We start from the raw sequence: 22889 nt of genomic DNA on the forward strand, positions 1-22889 counted from the left end.
GGAGGGGCAGAAGGATGAGGAAGAAGATGACGGAATTCTGAGGGAATCCACGAGTCTGAGCAGCGAGTCAGAGGATTCTCAAAAGGGGGTTACCTTAATCAAGCAAAGGGGAGGAGAAGGGAGAAGCGGAGAGGAGCCCAGTGGAAGACAGAGGAAGCAAGAGACGTCTCAGCCGGAACGGAGTAAAGGGGGTGGAGTCGTCAGCCTCTCGGAGGGAGCAGGATTAGGAGAGAACAGAGAGAGGGGGTTGGAGCAGGGTGTTCGGCCGGAAAGGGGGGAGAGCAGAGCAGGGGGTGGTGTAGCGGTCGAAAGAAAGGTCAGCAGCAACGTACGCGCGCCAAGTTCAAACGTAGAGGCGCGCGGAAGTGGAGAGAGCTCAGGGGAGGAGCCCGGCCCTAAAGCCAGAAAGAGGGGGGAAGAGGCGGCAGAGGATTCAGCCTCAGGCGAGTCACGGAGAGAGGGAACCCAGGGGGGCAGGAAGACCCTGCGGAAAAGAAAGGAGAGGAAGAGGTGGTCTAGAGCCAGGCTATTAAGTTGGTGCGGAAGAGGGGAGGAGTCAGAGGGGACTTCAGCGGTCTAACGTGGCAGACGTACGGCCACAATGCTGAACTGTATGAGAAGCAGAAATCTTCAATAAACTTTTCCTGTAAATAAGCTGCAACGGAGTGAGGTCTCTTGTGAGCTGGGACCAGACCTGGGTGGCCGTGACAGTAAGTCCCCTCTCTCAAAGCAAAATTTTTTTTTTGCGAAGCTCACGAACGGGAGCAGCCATGAGCGCTGAGGAGCAGCTGGTTGCATTGCGGAATCAGGTTACCGCTCTCACATCGGCAGTCATTGCTTCGCAGAAGAAGAATGACGACTTGGAGAAGACGTGCCAGGATTTGCAGGCAAGGTGGGAGCGCGCGGACAAGGCGGGGGCCCCAGGATCCAGAGCGGAGGGCATTGCGCTTGGACGGAGGGGGGGTGCCCTAGTTCCCCATTTTAATGGCAACTTGCAAGACTATCCCAATTTCAGAGCGGACGTTGTATATGCACTGCACTTACTCCGTCACGATTTTAAAGATGAGGAGGAGAGAGTGGGGTTCATTGTTTCGCACCTGCATGGGGAGGCCAGGGCTTGGCTACGCAATTTGTGGCGCGAAGATGGACCGGCCCGTCGCGATTCAACTGCGTTCATCAAAGCGATGGATTCTTGTTTTCAATCCTCTGTGGATGTGGACATTGCGCGCCGTCAAATGCACGGGCTGAGGCAGGGGAAAGCGACTGTGCGCCAATACCACTCTAAATTTTTTGCATTGCTCACCGTCTTAGATTGGCCAAAGGACAGTAAACCGGTCAGAGATCTTTTTTGGGAGGGATTGAGCCCCCCCATCAAGGATGAGATCGCTAGGGGGGACAGACCCCAGACCCTAGAAGACGTGGTGCAACGGGCTTTAGCTCTTGGAATTCGACATGAGGGGCGTCCGTGGCATGAGGAGGACGGGCCCCAAGCGCGTGCGCAAGCAAGGACTCTCCCTTTTGTGCACAGGGACTTCAGCCGTGCGCACCCCTCGCCAATGGGGAAGGACAGAGAGGAGCCAATGGAGATTGGTGGTGCTAGGGCTCAGAGGCCATCCCAGAGCCCTGTCCCTGGTGCAGCCAAAGCGAAGCCTCCTAGAGGAACCAGGAAGTGTTACATCTGTGACAGTGCGCACCATATGGCGAAAGAGTGCCCCCAGAGGCTCCAGAAGCACACTGCAGCGCTGGCAACTGTAACAGCAGAGGTGCAACCAGGGGAGCAGCTTCAGGGAAACGACAGTGCCTGGCTGGAAGCAGAGCTACTGGGGCTCAGCCAGGCGGATCTGTAGACAAGCCCCCAGCATCACTGCAGAGCGTGGACCCTTTGCCTCCCAAACCGGCAGTTCTGCTCACAGCAACACTCCAGTTGCCTGATGGGAGACTCCTCGAGGTTCCAATAACGATCGATTCGGGAAGCAACGCCGACTTCATGGGACTGCAGTTCGTTAAGCAGCACAACATGGCGCTCCTGCCTGCAACGACGCCTCTGAACGTGGTCACGGTGGACGGCAGGAAGTTGCTGGGGGGGCAAGTGGTGCAGCAAACCCCTCCCATGATGATGCAGATTGGCAACCATCGAGAGCTTATTAGTTTCAATGTCACCCACTTATCGGACACACCCATCGTGTTAGGCATGAGTTGGCTGGAGAGGCACAGTCCCGCGGTTGCGTGGTACCAGAGGCAGATCAACTTTTGTTCATCGTATTGTGCTCAGCATTGCTTTCAGACCGATCAGGGAGGAGAAGCTGAGCAGCCATTGCATCTGGGTATGGTGCAAACAGTGCCTCACAAGTACCAGGAATTCTTGGAGGTTTTCTGTGAGAAGGAAGCTGACAAGTTGCCGCCTCATAGACCTTACGACTGCGCGATTGATTTAGTGCCAGGGGCGCAATTGCCTGCTGCCAAGCTGTACTCCATGTCGGAGGACGAAATGCAAGAGCTTCGGGAGTTCATAGACCATAACCTCAAGCGCGGTTTCATCCAGGAATCTAAAGCAGCGGGAGGCAGCCCTGTTTTCTTTGTGAAGAAGAAGGACACGCCCCAAAAAAGGCTTATAGTGGATTACAGGTTCATCAACAGCTTGACTAAGCCCAAAGCTTTCCCCATGCCCAAGATTGACGACCTTTTAGCGACCGTCAGGAGGGGCAAGATTTTCACCAAGCTGGACCTACGTGGAGCTTACAATCTCATCCGCATCCGGAAAGGAGATGAGTGGAAGACCGCCATGTTCACCCCTCTGGGCACATACGAATACAGAGTCATGCCTTTCGGCCTCCAAAATGGCAGCCACGTTTTTCAAGCATTTATGCACCACGTGCTAGCAGGTCTCCTCTACAAAAAGTGTGTCTGCTTTCTCGACGATATCCTGATTTTCTCGGAATCGCCGGAGGATCACGATAAGGACGTGAGGGAGGTCCTGCAGAGGCTGAAGGAACACAGGCTGTACGCCAAGTTGGAAAAGTGCCAGTTTGATGTCAGAGAGGTTGATTTCCTTGGCTACAAGTTGTCCGACGAGGGACTGGCCATGGACAGGGCTAAGGTTCAAGCGCTGTTGGACTGGAAGAGCCCTCGAAATCGGAAAGAGGTCCAGAGGTTCATCGGCTTTGCCAATTTTTACCGCAAGTTTATTAAAGGTTTTGCGAACGCGACGGCGGCGATCACTGACACCCTCAGTTCCAAGAAGAAGAAGTTCGTCTGGACCGAACAAGCGGAGCGGTCCTTCCGGACGCTTAAGGGTCTTTTCGCCTCCGAAGAGCAGCTGCTCCACGTGAATCCCGGCAGACCCATGCGGGTAGAGACCGATGCGTCAGATAGAGCGGTTGGGGCCGTTCTTTTGCAAGAGGATTCACAAGGCAACTGGCGACCGGGTGCGTTCTACTCCCGGAAGCTCAGCAAGACGGAGCGCAATTATACCATATGGGACAGGGAGTTGTTGGCCATTCATGCAGCTTTCAAAGCGTGGCGACACTTCTTAATAGGAGCCAAGCACACGGTGCAGGTCCGCACGGATCACAAGAACTTAGAGTATTGGCGGACGGCTAAGTTGCAGACCCAGCGACACATGCGCTGGGCGGAGTTCTTTGCGGACTTCGACTTCAAAATAGAATACATCCCAGGAGACTCCAATGTTATTGCAGACGCGCTGTCCCGAAAGCCGCAATACTTAGAGGAAGCAGCTCCAATCGCAGCAAAGCACATTTTCGCACCGCAGGCGTGGACGTGCGCTACCATCGCAGTCGACCTGGACGCGGTGCGACGCGCGTTGCAAAGGGATCAGTTTGCACAGTCTAAGATGGAGGAGCTACGCGGAGGGTCGCGACACAACGATGAGTTTCAATTGCAAGATGGACTTTTGACTCGTAAGGGTGCCCTTTACGTGCCCACCGACGATCTTCGAGCCAAGGTTCTGCAACAGTTGCATGACGCCCCTAGTGCAGGCCATTTCGGCAAAGAAAAGACGATGGAGTTGGTGGCTAGAGACTTTTGGTGGCCCCAGATGAGAGGAGAGGTGGCGGACTACGTCGCCAGGTGTGATATCTGCCAGAGGTCCAAACCAGTGCACCAGAAGCAGGCGGGATTGCTAGAACCGCTGGAGACACCGCAGCAACCGTGGGAGAGGGTAGCGTTGGACTTTGTTACAGACCTGCCCAGCTCCAGAGGTAAGACGGCGGTGTTAGTGGTGGTAGACTTGTTCACCAAGATGGCGCACTTCATCCCTTGTGCCAAGGTGGCGACGGCAGAACAGACCGCAAAGCTCTTCATCGATCACGTCTTCAGAGTGCATGGACTTCCGCAGTCCGTCTTGTCCGACAGGGGGCGCCAGTTTGTTTCCACTTTCTGGCGAAAGCTTCTGGGCATCTTGCACGTCAAAATCAACCTGACATCGGCGAGGCATCCACAAACCAACGGTCAAGCGGAGAGGGTCAACGCGATCATGCAGCAGTACCTGCGGTGCTACGCCAACCAGCGACCTGCGGCGTGGGTGGACTATCTGCCGATGGCTGAATTCGCCTACAACAACACGAAACACGCTTCCACCGGGGTGACGCCTTTCTTCGCGAACAATGGCCGTCATCCCAGAACCTTCCCGAGATCTGCGGCACCAGGAGGGGGGGGGCCTCAAGATGCCGACCAGTTTGCAGCGGAGTTGCAAGAGGTGCACGAGGAGCTGCGGAGACATTTGGAGCTGGCAAAACAGGCGTATAAGGTGCAGGCCGATAAGCACAGGAGGGCGGGAGAGGACATCCAGGTTGGGGACTGGGTGTGGTTAGCAGCCCACGCGATGCCGGCCAGGTCATTGGCCAAGAAGAAGTTAGGACACAGGCAGCTAGGGCCATATCGAGTTGAGGCTAAGATCAATCCGGTGGCTTTTCGTCTAGCCCTTCCGGAAGGTTCCAGGGTGCACCCGGTCTTTCATAGGTCGGTGCTCACTCCCTACAAAACCCCACACAGGTTTCAAGAGTCAGGAGCACCCCCAGAGCCACGTGGGAGGGCGCCTGAGAGGGGGGAATCGCCAAGACCAGAACCTCTTAACGAGGTCACAGAGATACTGGACTCGAGATGGGGGGAGGAGGGAGTTGAATATTTTCTCGCCAGGGAGGGCACACCAGCCGCTGCCAATAGTTGGGTGCCAGGCTACGAGTTAGACGAACCCCTTTTGAAAGAAGAGTTCCATGCACTTTTCCCACATAGACCCATGCCAGCTGAGTACTTTGATGACTGGCTTTTCACACCCACATTGTCAGATAGCACGTTCAGGGGTTTCTCTTCCCCCGAGGAAAGAACACCAGAATCAAGCCCGCCCAGGGGATCGTGCTCGGGGGTGGACACGGAAACCCCTTATTGGTGGGAGGAGCAGCCAGAGGAGGAATGGCGTAAGAGGTGGCTGATAGGTCCTTGGCGGGCAGCACCGGAGGAAGTAGCGATGGAAGCAGAGACTGAGAAGCATTTGGGGGAAGAACCCGACTTTGAATACACTTACACAGAACTGCCAGCAGAGAACATTGACGTAGACGACCTGTATCCTGAGCCTACCCCCGAAGAGCCGCAGTTTCCACAACCGGTCCCCGGCGAGCGGGAGGGGGGAAAGGGGGGCTTCGAGGGGGGGATGGATGTCAGGGTTTCTGGGAGAGAGGAGGAGATGACAGAGGAGACGGAGAGCGAGTGGGAGGAGGGGCAGAAGGATGAGGAAGAAGATGACGGAATTCTGAGGGAATCCACGAGTCTGAGCAGCGAGTCAGAGGATTCTCAAAAGGGGGTTACCTTAATCAAGCAAAGGGGAGGAGAAGGGAGAAGCGGAGAGGAGCCCAGTGGAAGACAGAGGAAGCAAGAGACGTCTCAGCCGGAACGGAGTAAAGGGGGTGGAGTCGTCAGCCTCTCGGAGGGAGCAGGATTAGGAGAGAACAGAGAGAGGGGGTTGGAGCAGGGTGTTCGGCCGGAAAGGGGGGAGAGCAGAGCAGGGGGTGGTGTAGCGGTCGAAAGAAAGGTCAGCAGCAACGTACGCGCGCCAAGTTCAAACGTAGAGGCGCGCGGAAGTGGAGAGAGCTCAGGGGAGGAGCCCGGCCCTAAAGCCAGAAAGAGGGGGGAAGAGGCGGCAGAGGATTCAGCCTCAGGCGAGTCACGGAGAGAGGGAACCCAGGGGGGCAGGAAGACCCTGCGGAAAAGAAAGGAGAGGAAGAGGTGGTCTAGAGCCAGGCTATTAAGTTGGTGCGGAAGAGGGGAGGAGTCAGAGGGGACTTCAGCGGTCTAACGTGGCAGACGTACGGCCACAATGCTGAACTGTATGAGAAGCAGAAATCTTCAATAAACTTTTCCTGTAAATAAGCTGCAACGGAGTGAGGTCTCTTGTGAGCTGGGACCAGACCTGGGTGGCCGTGACACACGTAAATGAATATTTTCAACTAGAAACAGAGAGGAAAAACCCTGGTGCAGATGATTCTATGATGTGTCTGGATGAGCATTAAAAATTGGAAAGCAGCTGAGGAGTGTGGACACTCAAGAAACATGTGTTTAATGGTAAAACACATACTGTACTGGGATCATTTTTATTTAGCAAATACTGTCACGTATGACCCCATGTCCACTTCTAAACTAAGTCTAAACTGAGTAAACTGCCTGAAGTTCTTGGGGAATACATCAGACCATTAATTAACTTAATTTTGCAAAAATGGGTGTATTCGCTGGAAGGAAAAATCAAGGAGCTCAAGTTTCTTTAGGATGTTAATCCCCATTAAAAGAAGCACTGGAGAAAGCACATCATACAGATTGATTGATTGATTGATTGATTGATAGATTAATTAAGGCTTCCCTTAAGAAGTTGTGTCTAGTTCAAATGAGGACAGCATAAACTCAGGCAAAACAAGTGGAAGTTGATGAAGCACGGAAAAGAGAATTTGCAGATTATAAATGTGTTAAGACATATTTTTAAATAGGAGCAGAAAATCTAGGGAGACAGTTGGGCAACTAGATGACAGAAGAGTGAAAGGATCGCTAGGAGGAGCATAGGGAAATTTCAAAGAAGCTGCATGAATTTTTCACTATAAAAGATATTGGACAGATACCCACACAAGGACTTATTGCTGCCATGCAACACTAGAACTCAAGGTCACCCAATTAATTCTGGACAGAAAAAGGAAAACAAGGAATTGTTATGGAATTCACTGCCACAGGATGTAGTGATGATTCAGAAGGCAATTAAACAAACACGATGAGTAACTGGAAACTCCAAATTTCAGAGGCAGGATGATAGAGGGCCTGGGAGCTGGGGGCACTGTTATACAGTGGCTCTGCTCCTTCCTCCTGGGCTGTGTCCAGAAAGTGATGTTGGGGGATGAGTGTTCAGACCCCTGGGCTCTCACTTGTGGGGTGCCTCAGGGTTCCATCCTCTCCCCCATGCTTTTTAACATCTATATGATGCCGCTGGGAGAGATCATCAAGGAGTTTGGGCTGGGTGTTGATCAGTATGTGGATGATACCCAGCTCTACCTCTTTTAAATCAGAACCAGTGAGGACAGTGAAGGCCCTGTGGGAGTGTTTGGAGGCGGTTGGAGGATGGCGGCTAAGTACTGTTTTGTGGGGACAGGGGGTGGGCAGGTGTAGAGGATTTCCTGGTTCTGAATGGGGTAACTGTACCCCTGAAGGACCAGGTGAGCAGCCTAGGAGTCATTTTGGACCCACAACTGTCCATGGAGGCGCAGGTCAGTTCTGTGTCCAGGGCAGATGTCTACTAGTTCCATCTGGTACGCAGGCGGAGGCCCTACCTGCCCAAAGATTGTCTCACTAGAGCATGCTCTGGTTATCTCCCACTTTGACTTCTGCAATGCACTTTACATGGGCTACCTTTGAAGGTGACCCAGAAACGACAACTAATCCTGAATGCAGCAGCTAGACTGGTGACTGGGAATGGCTGCCGAGACCATCTATCACTGGTCCTAAAGGATCCTCATTGGCTCCCAGTGCGTTTCCAAGCACAATTCAAAGTTTTGGTGCTAACCTTTAAAGCCCTAAGCGGCCTTGGCCTTGTACACCTGAAGGGGCATCTCCATCCCCATCATTCAGCCCGGACACTGAGGTCTAGCACCAAGGGCCTTCTGGTAGTTCTCTCAATGTGAGAAGTGAGGCTACAGGAACCAGGCAGAGCGCCTTCTTGGTAGTGGCATCTGCCCTGTGGAACGCCCTTCCATCAGATGTCAAGGAACTGTGGAAAATATACTGTAGTACTAGATGGACTATTGGCCTGACAAAGAATGTCCTTAAGACGGATGCAAAGAGACTGAAATGAATGTCTGTGTGCCTAGTGGCAAGTCTGGTTCCTCTCCTTAACATCCTCTCCTTATGTTTTGCAATTGTGACAGGCTCAACGCGAACAAAGTTAAGGCTCAGCACTATTTCAGTCATCAACCTAACAGATTACCTAGCCTTTGGGTATGTGTGTGTTGTTAGGAACAGATTTCTCCCCTACTTGGTGGGTACATGCAATTTGTTTATTGTAGTTTTAACTTGTAGAATCTGTTTCAAGTACATTCACAGAACTGTTCCAAAGGGAAACTGGCAGCCTGGTGCCAATTTAAACTCAGAAGCCAAAAGCATATGCAATTTGCTTTCAAGGAGGACTGAGTCAGCCTATATTTCCTATCCAGGAGACACTAAGAAGCAGCAAGATATTCTTTTCTGGAAGAGGAAAAAGAACATTGTAAGAGGGCTGTATATGGAGATGCTTTTGTTTGAAGTTTCTAGCTCATTTAGAAGATAGCAATTTTCTGCTTGAAGTGCTTAGATAACGCAGATGAAGTGGAAGCTGAAGAACAGAACAGCTAAGTGAGGCAGCCTCCTCTCAAGACCACCCCCCCTCCAGATGTGTTGGTCTTTTAAAAGACCAATCTGTGTCATGAGTTTTGGTAAAACACTTTATCACAGGTTTCTGGGAAATGGACCACTATGATGGGCTGCATCTTTCAGCGTCAGTAAGATCAACTCACATTTATAAAGTGTCAAGAAAGAGGACAAGGGAGCAGCAACAATTAACATTCATTTAGCATCAACAATGGTCCAGATGCATGAAAGCAAGGGACTTGTGCCTCTAGGACACCAGTCCAAATGCTTCCTTCTTCCCCAGTGGGAAAAGTGGGAAGCTGAATGGAGTATGGTATATTTTGTAGTTTTTGCAACATGGCTAGCTATGCCAGGGTCAAAGCTTAAGTGTTACCAGTACTAAAGGCAGCATTGGCAGAAGAAAATGTTAAGAGGGGATTGTCAATAAAGGATGCTCTAGCACCTTCAGTTTTGAAGACAGCAGCATATAGAAGCAACCTAAACTGTTCCTTTCATCACTTAAGGGTTTCTCACAAATGGTGACAAGCAGAGTACAAAATAATCCTAAAGAAGTGTAAATTTATGATCTGCCTGGCCAACTATTTAAATTCTGATGTCTAATATGAGTGCTGCGAAACAAACGACAGCCTTAGCCTTTCAAAGTGTCCAAGAGAGAAAGCAACTTCCACTGGTGCAATGGACCTTGGGTTATGTGTGTGTGTGTGTGTGTGTGTGTGTGTGTGTGTGTGTGGCAGGGATGATACCAGGTGGTAGTATTAGTACACAACCAAGGCAGTAAAGCAACTTGTGTTAACCACTTGACTTTTTCCATCTGTGAAGAAATCATAACTATGCATTTCTGGGAATTAGAGTTTATTAGTATCAATCAGCTTAACCTCAAATAAAAGAACTGAAAAACTATGTAATTAGAGATGCTGAAATATAATCAAGCATTAACACAAATATAGCTAAATTAGTTATTCATTATCTCTTTAAGGTGATGAGAGCATGGTTTTTATTAAACTATGCTCATGGGATATTAAATTCAACTATTCTTAAAACACTTGCAGAAAACATACACTACAGGGTGTGAAATATCTATCTGCATCTATCAAGCATTACTACAATACATTATTGTTTGATATCTACACAGTTAACCTTACAAAACAAGCAAGCAAGCAACCAACCTATATATTTAAGTCTGGGAGGAAGCTGCTCAAGTATCCAATTTAAGATTAATCATATCTGGTTTAGAGATATATTTTTTGCTTGCCTCATTCTCTGCAACCTATATCATCCAGTTTAGAAATGGCCCAGAGCCCCACTAAATATTTAAGTTTGATTTCTAGTCTGTTCTTCCTTGATTCATGATCCCAGGGTGGGTTACAGCAATAAAATACATTTAAAACCATGACAGTGTCAAATAATGTACCATTTCAGAATATAGCACTACAAAGATGGATAACTAAGCTATTTACAAGTGAGTTGCTTATTATTCCAAGTATTTATATTCCAGATCCTGGGAATGGTCCTTAGGCAGGTAATATTCAAATAGCAGATTGCTGGACCATACCCATGTGTCCCTGTTATGATGTATCACAACTCTTTGTAGAAAACAAGAATGCCGCAAAGGCTTATGCTAAAAGCAATTAAATGTCCCATTAGAGTGCTCACCCACTAGTATATACATAGCACAGTAACTTGATGTACAATGGAGACAGAACTTTGTCACCAAATCAAGGGCACATGAATGTATCCTACCTCTCCTTAGTCACTGCACCTACAAGCCTGAAGACCTTGCCCATGCTAGTGCAAGACCTACACAGTTTCTAAAAGCAACAGACTTTGCCTGTTATTTACACTTTAATTACTTCCCAGATAGACTACTGCAGTACAGCATGTGGGACATTGAAGACGATCCTAGATGGCCTAAGACCAAATAACTATTAGGAACACTTACTTTGTTGCCTACATGGGCTTTAAAATCAGCTTTGAAGTTCCTATTCTCTGTAACACTTCAAAATATCCATTGGGTAACTTACAGAAGGGCATTTTCTGTGGGTGCTACAATTCTAGAATACCTCAATCAGGAAATCTTTTCACTATGTATTTGAATACATTTTTGTTTGGGTGGGCTTTCACTGTGTAGTTTTAGATCTTGTTCTTGACTGACTTTACCATCTTGGAGACCCATCTTGGCTGTGAATCCTGGAAGACCTGCTCCCTGCCTTGCAGGCCTTTTTCCACCTGGCCTGGGAGGGCAGGGAGGACTGACTCCAGCTACAAAAGCTAGGGCTGCTGAAAAGGGCAGAGACCATCTTAGCTGTCTCTTAGTACAAGTCATCAAGCCTGAGCTTCCACACCTGCCAACCACCATGGGCAGGACTGGCAGCAATAGCAGCAGGTATAATAATAATAATAATAATAATAATAATAATAATAATAATTAATAATACCCCACCCTCCCCGGCCAGAGCCTGGCTCAGGGCGACTAACACCAATAAAATTGCAATAAAACATAATGGGGGGGGGGGGGAACCAGTTTATTAAAATACGGGTTAAAATACAATTTAAAATGCAGCCTCATTTTAATAGTAGCCAATAAATCAAAACCATAAGGGGAGGGAAACATAAGGGTCAGACTGAGTCCAAACCAAAGGCTAGGCGGAACAGCTCTGTCTTGCAGGCCCTGCGGAAAGATGCCAAGTCCTGCAGGGCCCTAGTCTCTTGTGACAGAGCATTCCACCAAGTCGGGGCCAGTACTGAAAAGGCCCTGGCCCTAGTTGAGACCAATCTAACCACCTTGCGGCTTGGGACCTCCAAAGTGCTGTTATTTGTGGACCTTAAGGTCCTCCGTGGGGCATACCAGGAGAGGTGGTCCTGTAGGTACAAGGGTCCTAGGCCGCATGTTCTAAGCTTATGATAATAGTTTATTCTCTTGCTAATTATGCAGTTTTAAATGTGCATATTATATTTAACTTCCTATAGTAATGTTTTGTAGACTCATGCTTGTAGCTTCGAGCTACAAATATGTGTTTGACCAAACTGTGGGAGGCAGTGGACTCACCTTCCTTGGAGGTTTTTAAACAGAGGTTGGATGGCCATTTGTCATGGATGCTTTAGCTGAGATTCCTGTATTGCAGGGGGTTGGACTAGATGACCCTTGAGTCCCTTCCAAATATTCCTATATTCTATGATAATTTTTTTGTTAACTTCACTTCGCTAAATGTATATTCTGTAGTTGACTTACTTTGTAATATTTTATTTTGAAATCTTTAACATAATATTTTAGTTTCCTGTTAATTACATTGCTTTGAATGTATACTTGTTGTTTTTTTTACTCTCTTCATTAATGCTTTATTCTGCATTGTTTTATTTGATGTTTTAACCTGTTGTAAACCACTTTGAGAATTTTTTCTTTAAATTATAAAGCAGTATAGAAATGGAAAGAAAATAATAATAATAATAATACCATGTTAAAGAATATTTTATATTGTTAATTGCTTATCTGCATGGTGTACTGTGATTGTTTTGAACACTTTAGGAGAACAGCGGAACAGAAAAAAAGTTATTACTAGAATTTTTAGCTAATTAATATAAGCTATTCAGAAAAAAGGCAGCTTTCCACTTTCTTATATAAAGTGCCAGTCTGAGCAATGTGGATCTTACCAAATTCATGGACCTTTTTACACTTGGTTTCCAAGTCTTCAATGAGATCCTGGAGCCGACATTGTTTTGCCAATCTTTTGCAGTCGCTCACATATTCTACATCTATGTCTAAACGACCTGGCAAAAGAAAAGAAAAGAAAGCAAATGACCCTTTCAATTCTCCCTATTATTTATTCACGAACACGTAAAATTCATCCTTACATCCACAGCTGCAAATTTATGTTTCAGCACCCCCCTGTGACTTAAGGAAGGACTGCATTTATATTTTTGAGAACATCACTTGTACAGCTAGTACAGCAACTTCTTTTGAGCCATACTGCATGTTGCTTTTCAGATATATGTCCTGAGAAAATTATGGGTTTTTACCTTTTGTATCTTTCTTATTTTAGACTGCAAACCACCTTGAATGGATTAGCAGTACAAAATTGTAGTAAGGGTGACATCCAATGTTAGTGATACCGGTATAGGCCTATTAAAATCAGTGAGTCCATTAATTGCAATGAGTCTACAAAGAATATAACAGAGATGCATGCTGCCCTAAGTAAACAAATAGACTATAGATACACAACTTGGCTGACTATCACCCAAATAAATAAAACATGGATGCACATGTCTACATATGACAAAGCCAAGAAATGTTACATACAAGTCCATCAATTCTGATAACTCCAATAATGTAGCTATTATTTCAATTGGTATGCCACTTTCCCACATACATTTGCCCAAAGCAATGAGCAAATGTAGAGAAGGCTAATCCAGAATCGCTTCTATAGGTTTAATCCACATGCCCCACATGTTAAATAAAGATGCATGTATCACTTTCCGTATCCTTCTGTATTTCAAGGTACTCCTGTCTTATAAAAGCAAAAAGAGGAGCAACTTCAATAGCCAGATTCATACATATTCCTGAGTACATATATCCAGAAACGTATGGCCATTGTCTAGTGAAGGATAAGGACCTTTGTTCACTAAAAACAAACAAAAATAAGGCAAATTTTTATTCTTTGCTATTCCTTTGGTAGCTCCAATCCAGAGCTGTGCTCTGGAATTGGGAGGAACCCTATGGGCATATGCTAATGGAGGTAGAAAAACATGTTAGCACAGTCTGTGCCTGGTTAGAATGCCCAATCAGCAAACAAATCTTCTAGACAGCAGAATCCTTTGCACGTCTACTCAGTAGTAAGTCTCACTGAATTCAGGAAAGACTTACTCCCAAACAAGTGTGTTTAGAATTGAAGCCTCAACATTTCAAGTAACCGTTGCTGAAATAAAGGGGATTAATGCCATGGTGCTTTTAGACGTAAAAGTAACTAGAGCAACAGTGTGGCATACCAGGAATTCGCCCAGACACAAAGTTGTGTCACTCATTACTAGCAATGCCAGTGCCCTTATTGCATTTGATACAGCACTTGCAAAACAAACAAACAAACCCATCAGCTGGGTGGTGGGAGACAATGCTTTTGGGCAATAAAATATTGTTGCTTGGGTGGGTGAGTGGCTAACCCCAAAGCAAAAACACGATGGTAGAGAAAAGAACCTGAATCCCCCAAAATCTCACTCTAGCAAGGTCCAACACAACTTGTGCAGCTCCATGCCTCTCCATCAATGCTTTTATTCTATGCCCCAGTATCTAATGCTTTCCATCAGTATAGTCCTTGCAAGAGAAAGAGAAAAAGTATGTCACCCAAGCCATTTCTGACAAGCTACGTTTTGAAATAATTATGCAAAGTATATAGATATACGCAAGATGTTGTTCTGAATCCAAATGCAGCAATTGTAAGCACTACAACGCAGCACATGCCCACATTTACCTGTATAGAGGTACTGGAGAAGGGAACCAAAGGCAGCTGGGTTGATCTATATAATGAATGAAAGTGGTTATTTACAGAGGTTGCATTTTGCCATGGCTTGAACTATACACTGATATAAGTGAGAAACAAGCTAGAACAGCAGTAGCTAAGGTGTTTTGGACTACAATTCCCATCAGCCCCAGCCTGTCAGCTCAATGATCAGAAATCCTCAACAACTTCTAGAGGGCACCCCATCGGCTATGTTCAAAGAAGCTAATGAGGGCCCATGAGATTCTGCAGTAGTGCTAAGTCTGGAGAGGCAAGCAACAAAAAGGGCAAGGTTTTAGCTGTATCTCCCTTTTCCTCAATGCCAGCTCAGTTCGCACCATGTGACAACATTAAATAATGTCACTCAAAAAGTAATTAACTTGTGGAACTGACCACAAGTTGTGATAACCACTTATATAGTTAGCTTAAAAAAACAAAAACCTGTTTTGTGAGAAGTTGAATAGCTTGTGTGTTATGTTTACCAGTAGGAACAGCCAGGGTCGATTCAATACAGTAGTCGCAATGAAATCTCAATACGATGTTCCAGATCAACATTGCTGAGATAATCCAAGTAAAACTATTTTAAAGAAGCTTGATGCTTGATTAGTTAGTAACATCAGGCTTGGTGCTCGTGTAGCAGAATAAAGTAGCAGAATGGACTGGACCATTCAGACTGCAAGTAGGAGAAGCCCATTTTGAGTGTTCCAAATTTAACAATATTCACTGCAAGTAAAAAAAGAAAAAAAAGAAAAAAGGAGAATGGCAGTGAGAGGACTAGCCCAGAACCACTTCCTCTCAATGAGCCAATTCATGGGGTTAGTTGCTTTTAATGGTTTTTTTTAGTTAGTTGATTTTTTTATGGTTTTTAATGTGTTTGAAATGACATCCTCACCCACAGTCTTAAGCGGTACACTCCACTCTACTGTCTCATTCTGATGCATGTGTAAATCAGGGTCTAGACTTAGCACCTGAAACCTTAAAGCAAGCACCAACTGCAGACACTATTCTAGTTAAAACAAAGCTTGAGTCTTCTCACCAATGGATGCTTTAGTGCTATGATATTCTTCCCCTTCCACTTGGTCTCAAACATTTCTGCAAAATATGCACTCCGGGCACCGAGAATGCAGCGATGGGCACAGAAAGACTTCCCATGCACAATGAATACAATGTCACTCTGGTAACCCTGTTCCAGAAGTCTGCAAGGAGAATAAGAACAACAAGTCTGAAAAAACTGGACTGGAGGACTCAGCAACTGCGAGCATCTTGTTCCTTCAAAATCAAGGTAATAAAATAATGCTTTATTATTTATTAATTGGTCCCTTTCTTACCAAGGTAACTCAAAGTGACTTACAATATATAAACAAAGATAAACATACATTAAAACCAGCACAAAGAAAAACAATGAAAAAATGAAATGACAATCTTGTTCTTAAAAAGGCAGAATCTGAACCACTCAAGGAGGCCACAGGAAATTATGATTCAACGCCATGGAGGAAAAGTAATGTTTTTGCCTGACGCCTAAAGCTATATAATGATGCTACCAAGTGAGCCTCCCTGGGGACAGCATTCCATAAAGAGGACTGCACACACACCTATCTATTAAGTGGTCTTATTCTGCCACTTACACAGTAGATTGTGATTAATCAGTGTTATCATGTACACCGTATGAGACGTTTTTTCAGTGGGGAGGGAATTACATATATATATATATATATATATATATATATATATATATATATATATATATATATTTGCTTTCGTAGATTTTCACGGGTACAGGAATGCAGGTTTTGGTGTCCTCGGGTGTCTTCCCGTGTAAAAGTTGGGGTGTCTAGGCGACGTTTCGACGAGGTCTCACTCGTCATCTTCAGGCTGGTGCTTTCGGCTTCTTGTTACTGGAACAGAGCAGGATCTCAGTGTTTGAGTTCCTATAAATACTGTTGAGGGGGTGTGGTGTACAGATAAATTACAGACACCATCCAGTAGCCAAACCATGGTGGCACCTCCGGATGCTGCACCCCCCTGCAATCCCTACACAGATCTGGCTGACACAGGCCACAAAACCACAGCTCGCCCCTATACACGAAGCCAAGCCAGAGCACAACTAAGTGCAGTACAGCCATCTTCTCAGAAAAACTCTTCACAAAGTTCAAGAGGTCAAGACACAAAGACTTTAGCAACCAATCCACACCTAATGACCCACCTAAGTGGTACTCAGGATATCACTCAAGAAATCACTCAAGATATCCCTCAAGTAATTAAGGAACAAAAGAAGAAAAGGCACACCAGCCTGGGAACTTCCTCTCTGCCCAGAACATTGGAGGCTATACACCACACCCCCTCAACAGTATTTATAGGAACTCAAACACTGAGATCCTGCTCTGTTCCAGTAACAAGAAGCCGAAAGCACCAGCCTGAAGATGACGAGTGAGACCTCGTCGAAACGTCGCCTAGACACCCCAACTTTTACACGGGAAGACACCCGAGGACACCAAAACCTGCATATATATATATATATATATATATATTTGTTTTCGTAGATTTTCACGGGTACAGGAATGCAGGTTTTGGTGTCCTCGGGTGTCTTCCCGTGTAAAAGTTGGGGTGTCTAGGCGACGTTTCGACGAGGTCTCACTCGTCATCTTCAGGCTGGTGCTTTCGGCTTCTTGTTACTGGAACAGAGCAGGATCTCAGTGTTTGAGTTCCTATAAATACTGTTGAGGGGGGGTGTGGTGTATAGCCTCCAATGTTCTGGGCAGAGAGGAAGTTCCCAGGCTAGTGTGCCTTTTCTTCTTTTGTTCCTTAATTACTTGAGGGATATCTTGAGTGATTTCTTGAGTGATATCCTGAGTACCACTTAGGTGGGTCATTAGGTGTGGATTAGTGGCTAAAGTCTTTGTGTCTTGACCTCTTGAACTTTGTGAAGAGTTTTTCTGAGAAGATGGCTGTACTGCACTTAGTTGTGCTCTGGCTTGGCTTCGTGTATAGGGGCGAGCTGTGGTTTTGTGGCCTGTGTCAGCCAGATCTGTATATATATACTTCCAAATTACTATGTACTAGCAGTGGCTTGACAGACTTGTCATCATCACAAGCAAGCCTCCATAAGACAAGAACATAATAAATCTTTTGAATCTCTTGAAACAAAACAAGCAAGAGGGGTCAGCCATCCAAGGAGTGGGCATGGCAGTCCAATGGAAACAGATGCATTTTAATGCTTAACAGCCTGCAATGAAGGCATCCCTTCTCTCTTTACCTTTGAAGGAAGACATCATAGTAGTCTCTTTTCATGCACTTTGCTGTGATCTGCTTGTACTCCTTTAACACCCGCCGAATAGCATCGCTCAGGGCCCCATATAAACAACGCTCGCCATCAAAGGTGTTTGCTTCACATTTGGCACCTGTAAACAAATACCAACTGCCATTTAGGTTTGAAGCCATATTACAAGAGACAGATCATTTACATATGTGATATTGTCTTTCTCTGCAGAACAGTACTAAGAACTGCTTCCACTAAACAACTGGAGAAACCTTCATCCCTCGTTACAAGTACTTTCATATGTTCTTCTGGTCTAAAGCAGAGCTCATGAAGTAAAATTAACATTCAAGCATAATATCCAGTCTCTTAATTTCTGCCTTGGGGCAACTGCAAGACTACTCAGTTTTAAAAGAAAATAGCTGTATGAAGCTGCATATATTCTACACTATTTCACAGAAAACATTTCTGCTACACCCATACCACTGTGATCCAGTGTGCTACACTATGAGCTGGATTGTGGTTAGAGTCTTGGATGAGGATTGGGGTTCATATCCACACTCAGCCATGAAGCTTGCTGGGTGACCTTGGGACAGTCATTGTCTACTTCCCAGGGCTGATGAGAGGATAAACTGAGGAGGAGAACCATGAACACCACATTGAGCTCCTTGGAGATAAGTTATTACAATTTAAAAAATAGAGAAAAGAATCTCTTTTAAAGTACACTGTAAATATTTAGTAAAATACAAATTAGAAGCAAGCAAAAAAGCTTCCCAGAACAACTTTTTGATTGTGTGTTTAACTACAGTTAGGAATATAAAATTTATTGTCCAAATTCAAAATATTTCTCTCTCATTGGTTGGAATATACCCATTTCTAATAGAGTCTGCATGTAGCTACTGTTCACTGACAAGCTATGCTTACCAAATTAAACATTACCCCACCAAAGCATGATTTGGATTTCTTATTCCTAGAAGGATTATTATTTGCTTTAGTGGTAAACTATGAATTATGATCTAATACCAAGTTTGGAATGCTGTTCCTATGGAAATCTGAAAGGCGCCTACAATCCTGATGTTTTGTCACCTGCTGAAAATATATTTGTTTCACCAAGTGTTTTTAAAGACTTAATCTGATTCAGCCTGGGTCATCTCATGATTTTATAATTGTACAATTTTGTTATTTTCAATGACTGTATTGTATACCACCTCAACAATAATTGTGTTGGTGGTTTATAAATAGTCTGATAAATAAAGTTAGAAACCATGCTTTTGTTTTATTTCTCTGACTGGATTGATATTCTTCGTACCTGTTAAATAACAGGCCTAACATTGATTAAATGAAATCAATGTATTTTGATGGTGTGGGTGAGAGAACTAAGTTTATCTCACTGTACATCAGTTTTCCAAACTGTGTGTAGCGACACATTAGTGTCTGCACATTAGTGTCTGCAGTGTGTAGGTGAGTCACACCAATGCTCCCCACGGTGCTCCCAGGGCTGGAAACTTGTAAAAAACTGAGCCCTGTACTAACACCCTACCATGAGAGGAAAAGTTTTCCTTGCAAAATAAGATTCTAGCTTTTTGATTAGCATAACAAGTCAAAAACAGCTATGCAGTTTCCCATCAGAGCAGGATTATACTGTTTTAATTCTGGTGTAAATCAAATCAAATCCGTTTATTGTGAGGACCATGCCTGTGCACAAAAATCAACACTACAATAGTTAAAAATATTAAAATTCATTACATACTATGCCAACAAAACATTCTTCCCACAAAATAGAAAAGGAGGGAAAACGAGCAGCGAGTTAAACAGACGATGAAGGGGTCTTTACATTGTCGTCCATAAATCTTTCCCTGGCTTTCATGGCCTTCATCACAAAGACCACTACCACATGGGTAATGCGTGGGTTTGCATCAACTAACAAAAATTTTACTCTATCTTCAGGACTGGTTATAGAGTTGGGTATAATTTGCAGCAATGCATCTCTAAAGCCCGAGTAAATGGGGCAATAGAGGAAGTAATGTGTAAGATCCTCTTTAATTTTCATAAGGCAAGGACATAAACGATGTTCTACTGGGGTGTACCTTCAATGACAATTCTAGAGACACACAGGTGACCATATATATTGGGCACACAGTCTCCAGGAGAAGCAGCATATCAGTTTTTCTTACCGTTGGCTAAAAGGTACCGTACAAGCTCTTCATGTCCACAGAGACAAGCATAATACCTGTTAAGAAAGAGACACTTAGAAATGAAAACTTCTATGTTTTGCTGATTCCAACTTTGCGATCTAATTAAGATCCTAAAATCACATTAGGTTGGGACAGCGAATGTGTTGCCTTCCAGTTGTTGTTGGAGTGCAACTCGCAGCAGCCCCAGCAGAATGGCCAATGGTTGGGATGATGGAAGTTGTAGTCCAACATCATCTGGAGGGCAGCACGTTGGCTCCCCCAATGGTGTTAATTCATTACAAGAAATTGATCCAGTCCTCTCCGTAGCATTCTCACTTCTTTCTGTTGTGACAAGGAGAACAAGGGTCTTTTCCCACACTTTTTCTAATGATGAGACATGCACTTGCTTCATGTGCAAGGAGAAAAAAGAGATGTGGACTAGAGCTATGCAGATGAAGGGGTGGGACCATGCAAACAGAGCTCCCTTGGTTTTCAGTGCTCCCATCAAGTTCTATGGGACAGCATTGTATGATGCTGACACTGTATGATAGCTTTACCAACAAGAACCTTAGGGTACATGCTTATTATTTCTATTGCAAGTATCTACATCCTGCTCTATTAGTCAAGACTTTCAGAGCAGTTTCCATTAGCGAGATAAAGGCAGCAGTAACTCTCATGTAAAACCCAATCCCAGATTTTTGAAATCTTCTAAAAGTTGACACTAAAAGGTGTGGGTGAATAAAAAGTCTTCCATCTGTCACTGTAAAGACAGACTTGTTAGTGCTAGGTGGGCCTCCCTGGAGACAGCAAAATGAAAAATATCCCTTTCCCAATTCCTACCCACCTCACTTCAGAAGGCAATAGCAATGATCACAGGTGATAGGAAAGTTCATGCAGGAAAAGTAACCTAGGTCCTAAGATGCTTAGGGATTTCAACATAAAATCCAGTACCTTGAATTTTATGTGGAAATAGATCAGCAGCTAATGCAATCATATAAAGGCTGACATGACAATATTCCAAGGACACATTGTACAACTCCAGGGATTCCCATTCTATACTTTCTTTTATGACAGACATAGCACAGTGCTGATGAACATTTGTTGGGGACAAACAAGAGAAGACTATTGTCTTCATGCCCTGTTTGCAACCTTCCCAGAACATTACGGCTAACCAGAGCTAGACAAGATGAGCCAATGGCACAATTGGAACAGGCCTCTTCTTAGAATGCTAGTAAATGCTAGTAAAATGGTTGCCACAAATTATCCCAAAAGCAGTGGCAGGCATTCAACTGCCTTCCAGAATATTGTTCTGAATGAGGAAAATTATTTCCAACAGCAGGTCTTGTCAACAAAAAACAGCATGGGAACACTGAAAACTTGAGACAATGGGGAGCAGAATATAGGAGAAGGATATAAGAAAAAATGATTTCTTTTTTGAACACAACAACAGAAGTAAAATGAGGAACTGTTGCAATGCCTGAAAGCATTTCTTTAAATCCTGTATAAGTTACCAAACAGCATGTATGTCTCAAGGCCAAAGCACTCACAAAGGGGTACTGTCCCATTTATCCCGGACATTGATTTCAACATCTCTCTGTTCAAGAAGGTATCTGAAAGACAAACAAGGGCTCAGCTTTAGCACTTAAGAATTCATCTAACTCACTTCAGCTACAGCTTCAGAAATAATCTGTTTTTAAAGCCCCTTTCCCTATTATTATTATTATTATTATTATTATTATTATTATTATTATTATTATTTATTAGATTAGACTGCCTTTCATCATAAGATCTCAGGGCAGTTTACAGAATACTCAAGTTTGGGAGTGCCCATGCAACCTTTAAAAGAAGGGACACAAAACAGCAAGGCTATTTTCCCCCACATTACATTTATTCTCCTTTACCCCCACCATTGATTTTTAAGTCTGTGTAATTTCCTAAATATCAGAAGAAACCAACATGCTGCCACACAAAGAAACACAAAGAAAAATTGTTCGCGTTTCTATTTTGCTTTCTGGAAAGGCCCTAAAGAAGCAGAGCTAGTATGGTGCAATGGTTAAGAGTACAAGAGTACTGGACCAGGACTGGGGATAAAGTCAGCCCCTGTCTCTGAATTTAGACTATCTCACAGGGTGGTTGCAAAAATAAAATAAAAGGGCAGGAGTAGAATGAATTTAAATGACATTTTTAAATATAAATGACATTTTTAATTCATGAGCAAAAATTAGCCATTATTTAAAATCCTTAAAACAAGTGGTTGATGTTCTCCAAGTATGTTGCCACTGTTGTCCTTTTTTGTGTTTCTGCTTGTAAATTGTGTTGCACCTGAAAGCTGTAAGTGTTGTGATTTTTACTAGTTCTTAAGATTGACATTGAAATTGATGGATAGCATCACTTATGGTGATTATGCACACCACAATGAATTTGAAGTGATATAATATTGTGATCAACAATACTTTTCTGGCTGTTACTACATCTTAATGCAATGAATCAGGAAATTAATTGATAGATTTTTTAAATATATGATTGGTACATATTTTTGTTTGTATTCATGAATTACTGTCATGTTAATTGTTTTGTCTTTGTAATGATGTGTTTTGTGACAGTGCTTTTATTCTGTAGAGTCACGCTGGGCACACGTGTGTGGAAAAGCAGCATATAGTTTATATTTTACAACATCTTCAGTTTAAAAAAGGAGAAAGTGTGTTTATAAAACCTTAAAATACCATTTGCCTTTTTGTGCGTCTGTTTCTTTTTGGTCCTGCTCTCAGGGGATATCTAAAGTAGTCAGCTGTTTCAGGCCAGGAAGCTGAGCTGATAGGCAGAAGAGGCAAAAGTTGTTTTCCTTTTTAAAAACACAGCAAGAACTTGGGGCCTCCCATTAGGAACATGAAGCAACACAGTAGCAGCCATTCTACTGCCAAATATGAGTAGCTTGGGGAGGGAAGGTTGGCAAATACAGGCAGGTGAAAAGAATTTCTGAAAAGGATTTTGCTTCCTAACTGTTTATCTGCCCCCTACCTTATTCTCTGCCACAATAATCTTCAATGTTCCCAGACCTAGGACTCAATTTTTAACCAAAACATGCAT

At 44.4% G+C, this 22889-nt stretch overlaps 1 protein-coding gene across 3 annotated transcripts in view; it reads right to left on the reverse strand.

Annotated features, from left to right (window-relative positions):
• Positions 1–22889, reverse strand: part of ABTB1 (ankyrin repeat and BTB domain containing 1) — a 42484-nt gene that overhangs the window by 17043 nt on the left and 2552 nt on the right. For all 3 annotated transcript variants that reach the window (XR_014165665.1, XM_081900466.1, XM_081900467.1), the window contains exons 2-7: positions 21350–21412; positions 19803–19858; positions 17629–17773; positions 15412–15571; positions 14349–14394; positions 12538–12654 (exon numbers count right to left, since the gene is read on the reverse strand). Coding sequence is in view for 2 of the 3 variants with exons in the window: in XM_081900466.1 (XP_081756592.1) it covers positions 12538–12654; positions 14349–14394; positions 15412–15571; positions 17629–17773; positions 19803–19858; positions 21350–21412 (587 nt within the window). In the remaining variant the exon portion in view is untranslated. The remainder of the gene's footprint in view (positions 1–12537; positions 12655–14348; positions 14395–15411; positions 15572–17628; positions 17774–19802; positions 19859–21349; positions 21413–22889) is intronic.

The sequence above is a fragment of the Podarcis melisellensis genome, assembly GCF_964234715.1.
Source record: "Podarcis melisellensis genome assembly, chromosome: 2".
NCBI classification, from domain to species: Eukaryota; Metazoa; Chordata; class Lepidosauria; order Squamata; family Lacertidae; genus Podarcis; species Podarcis melisellensis.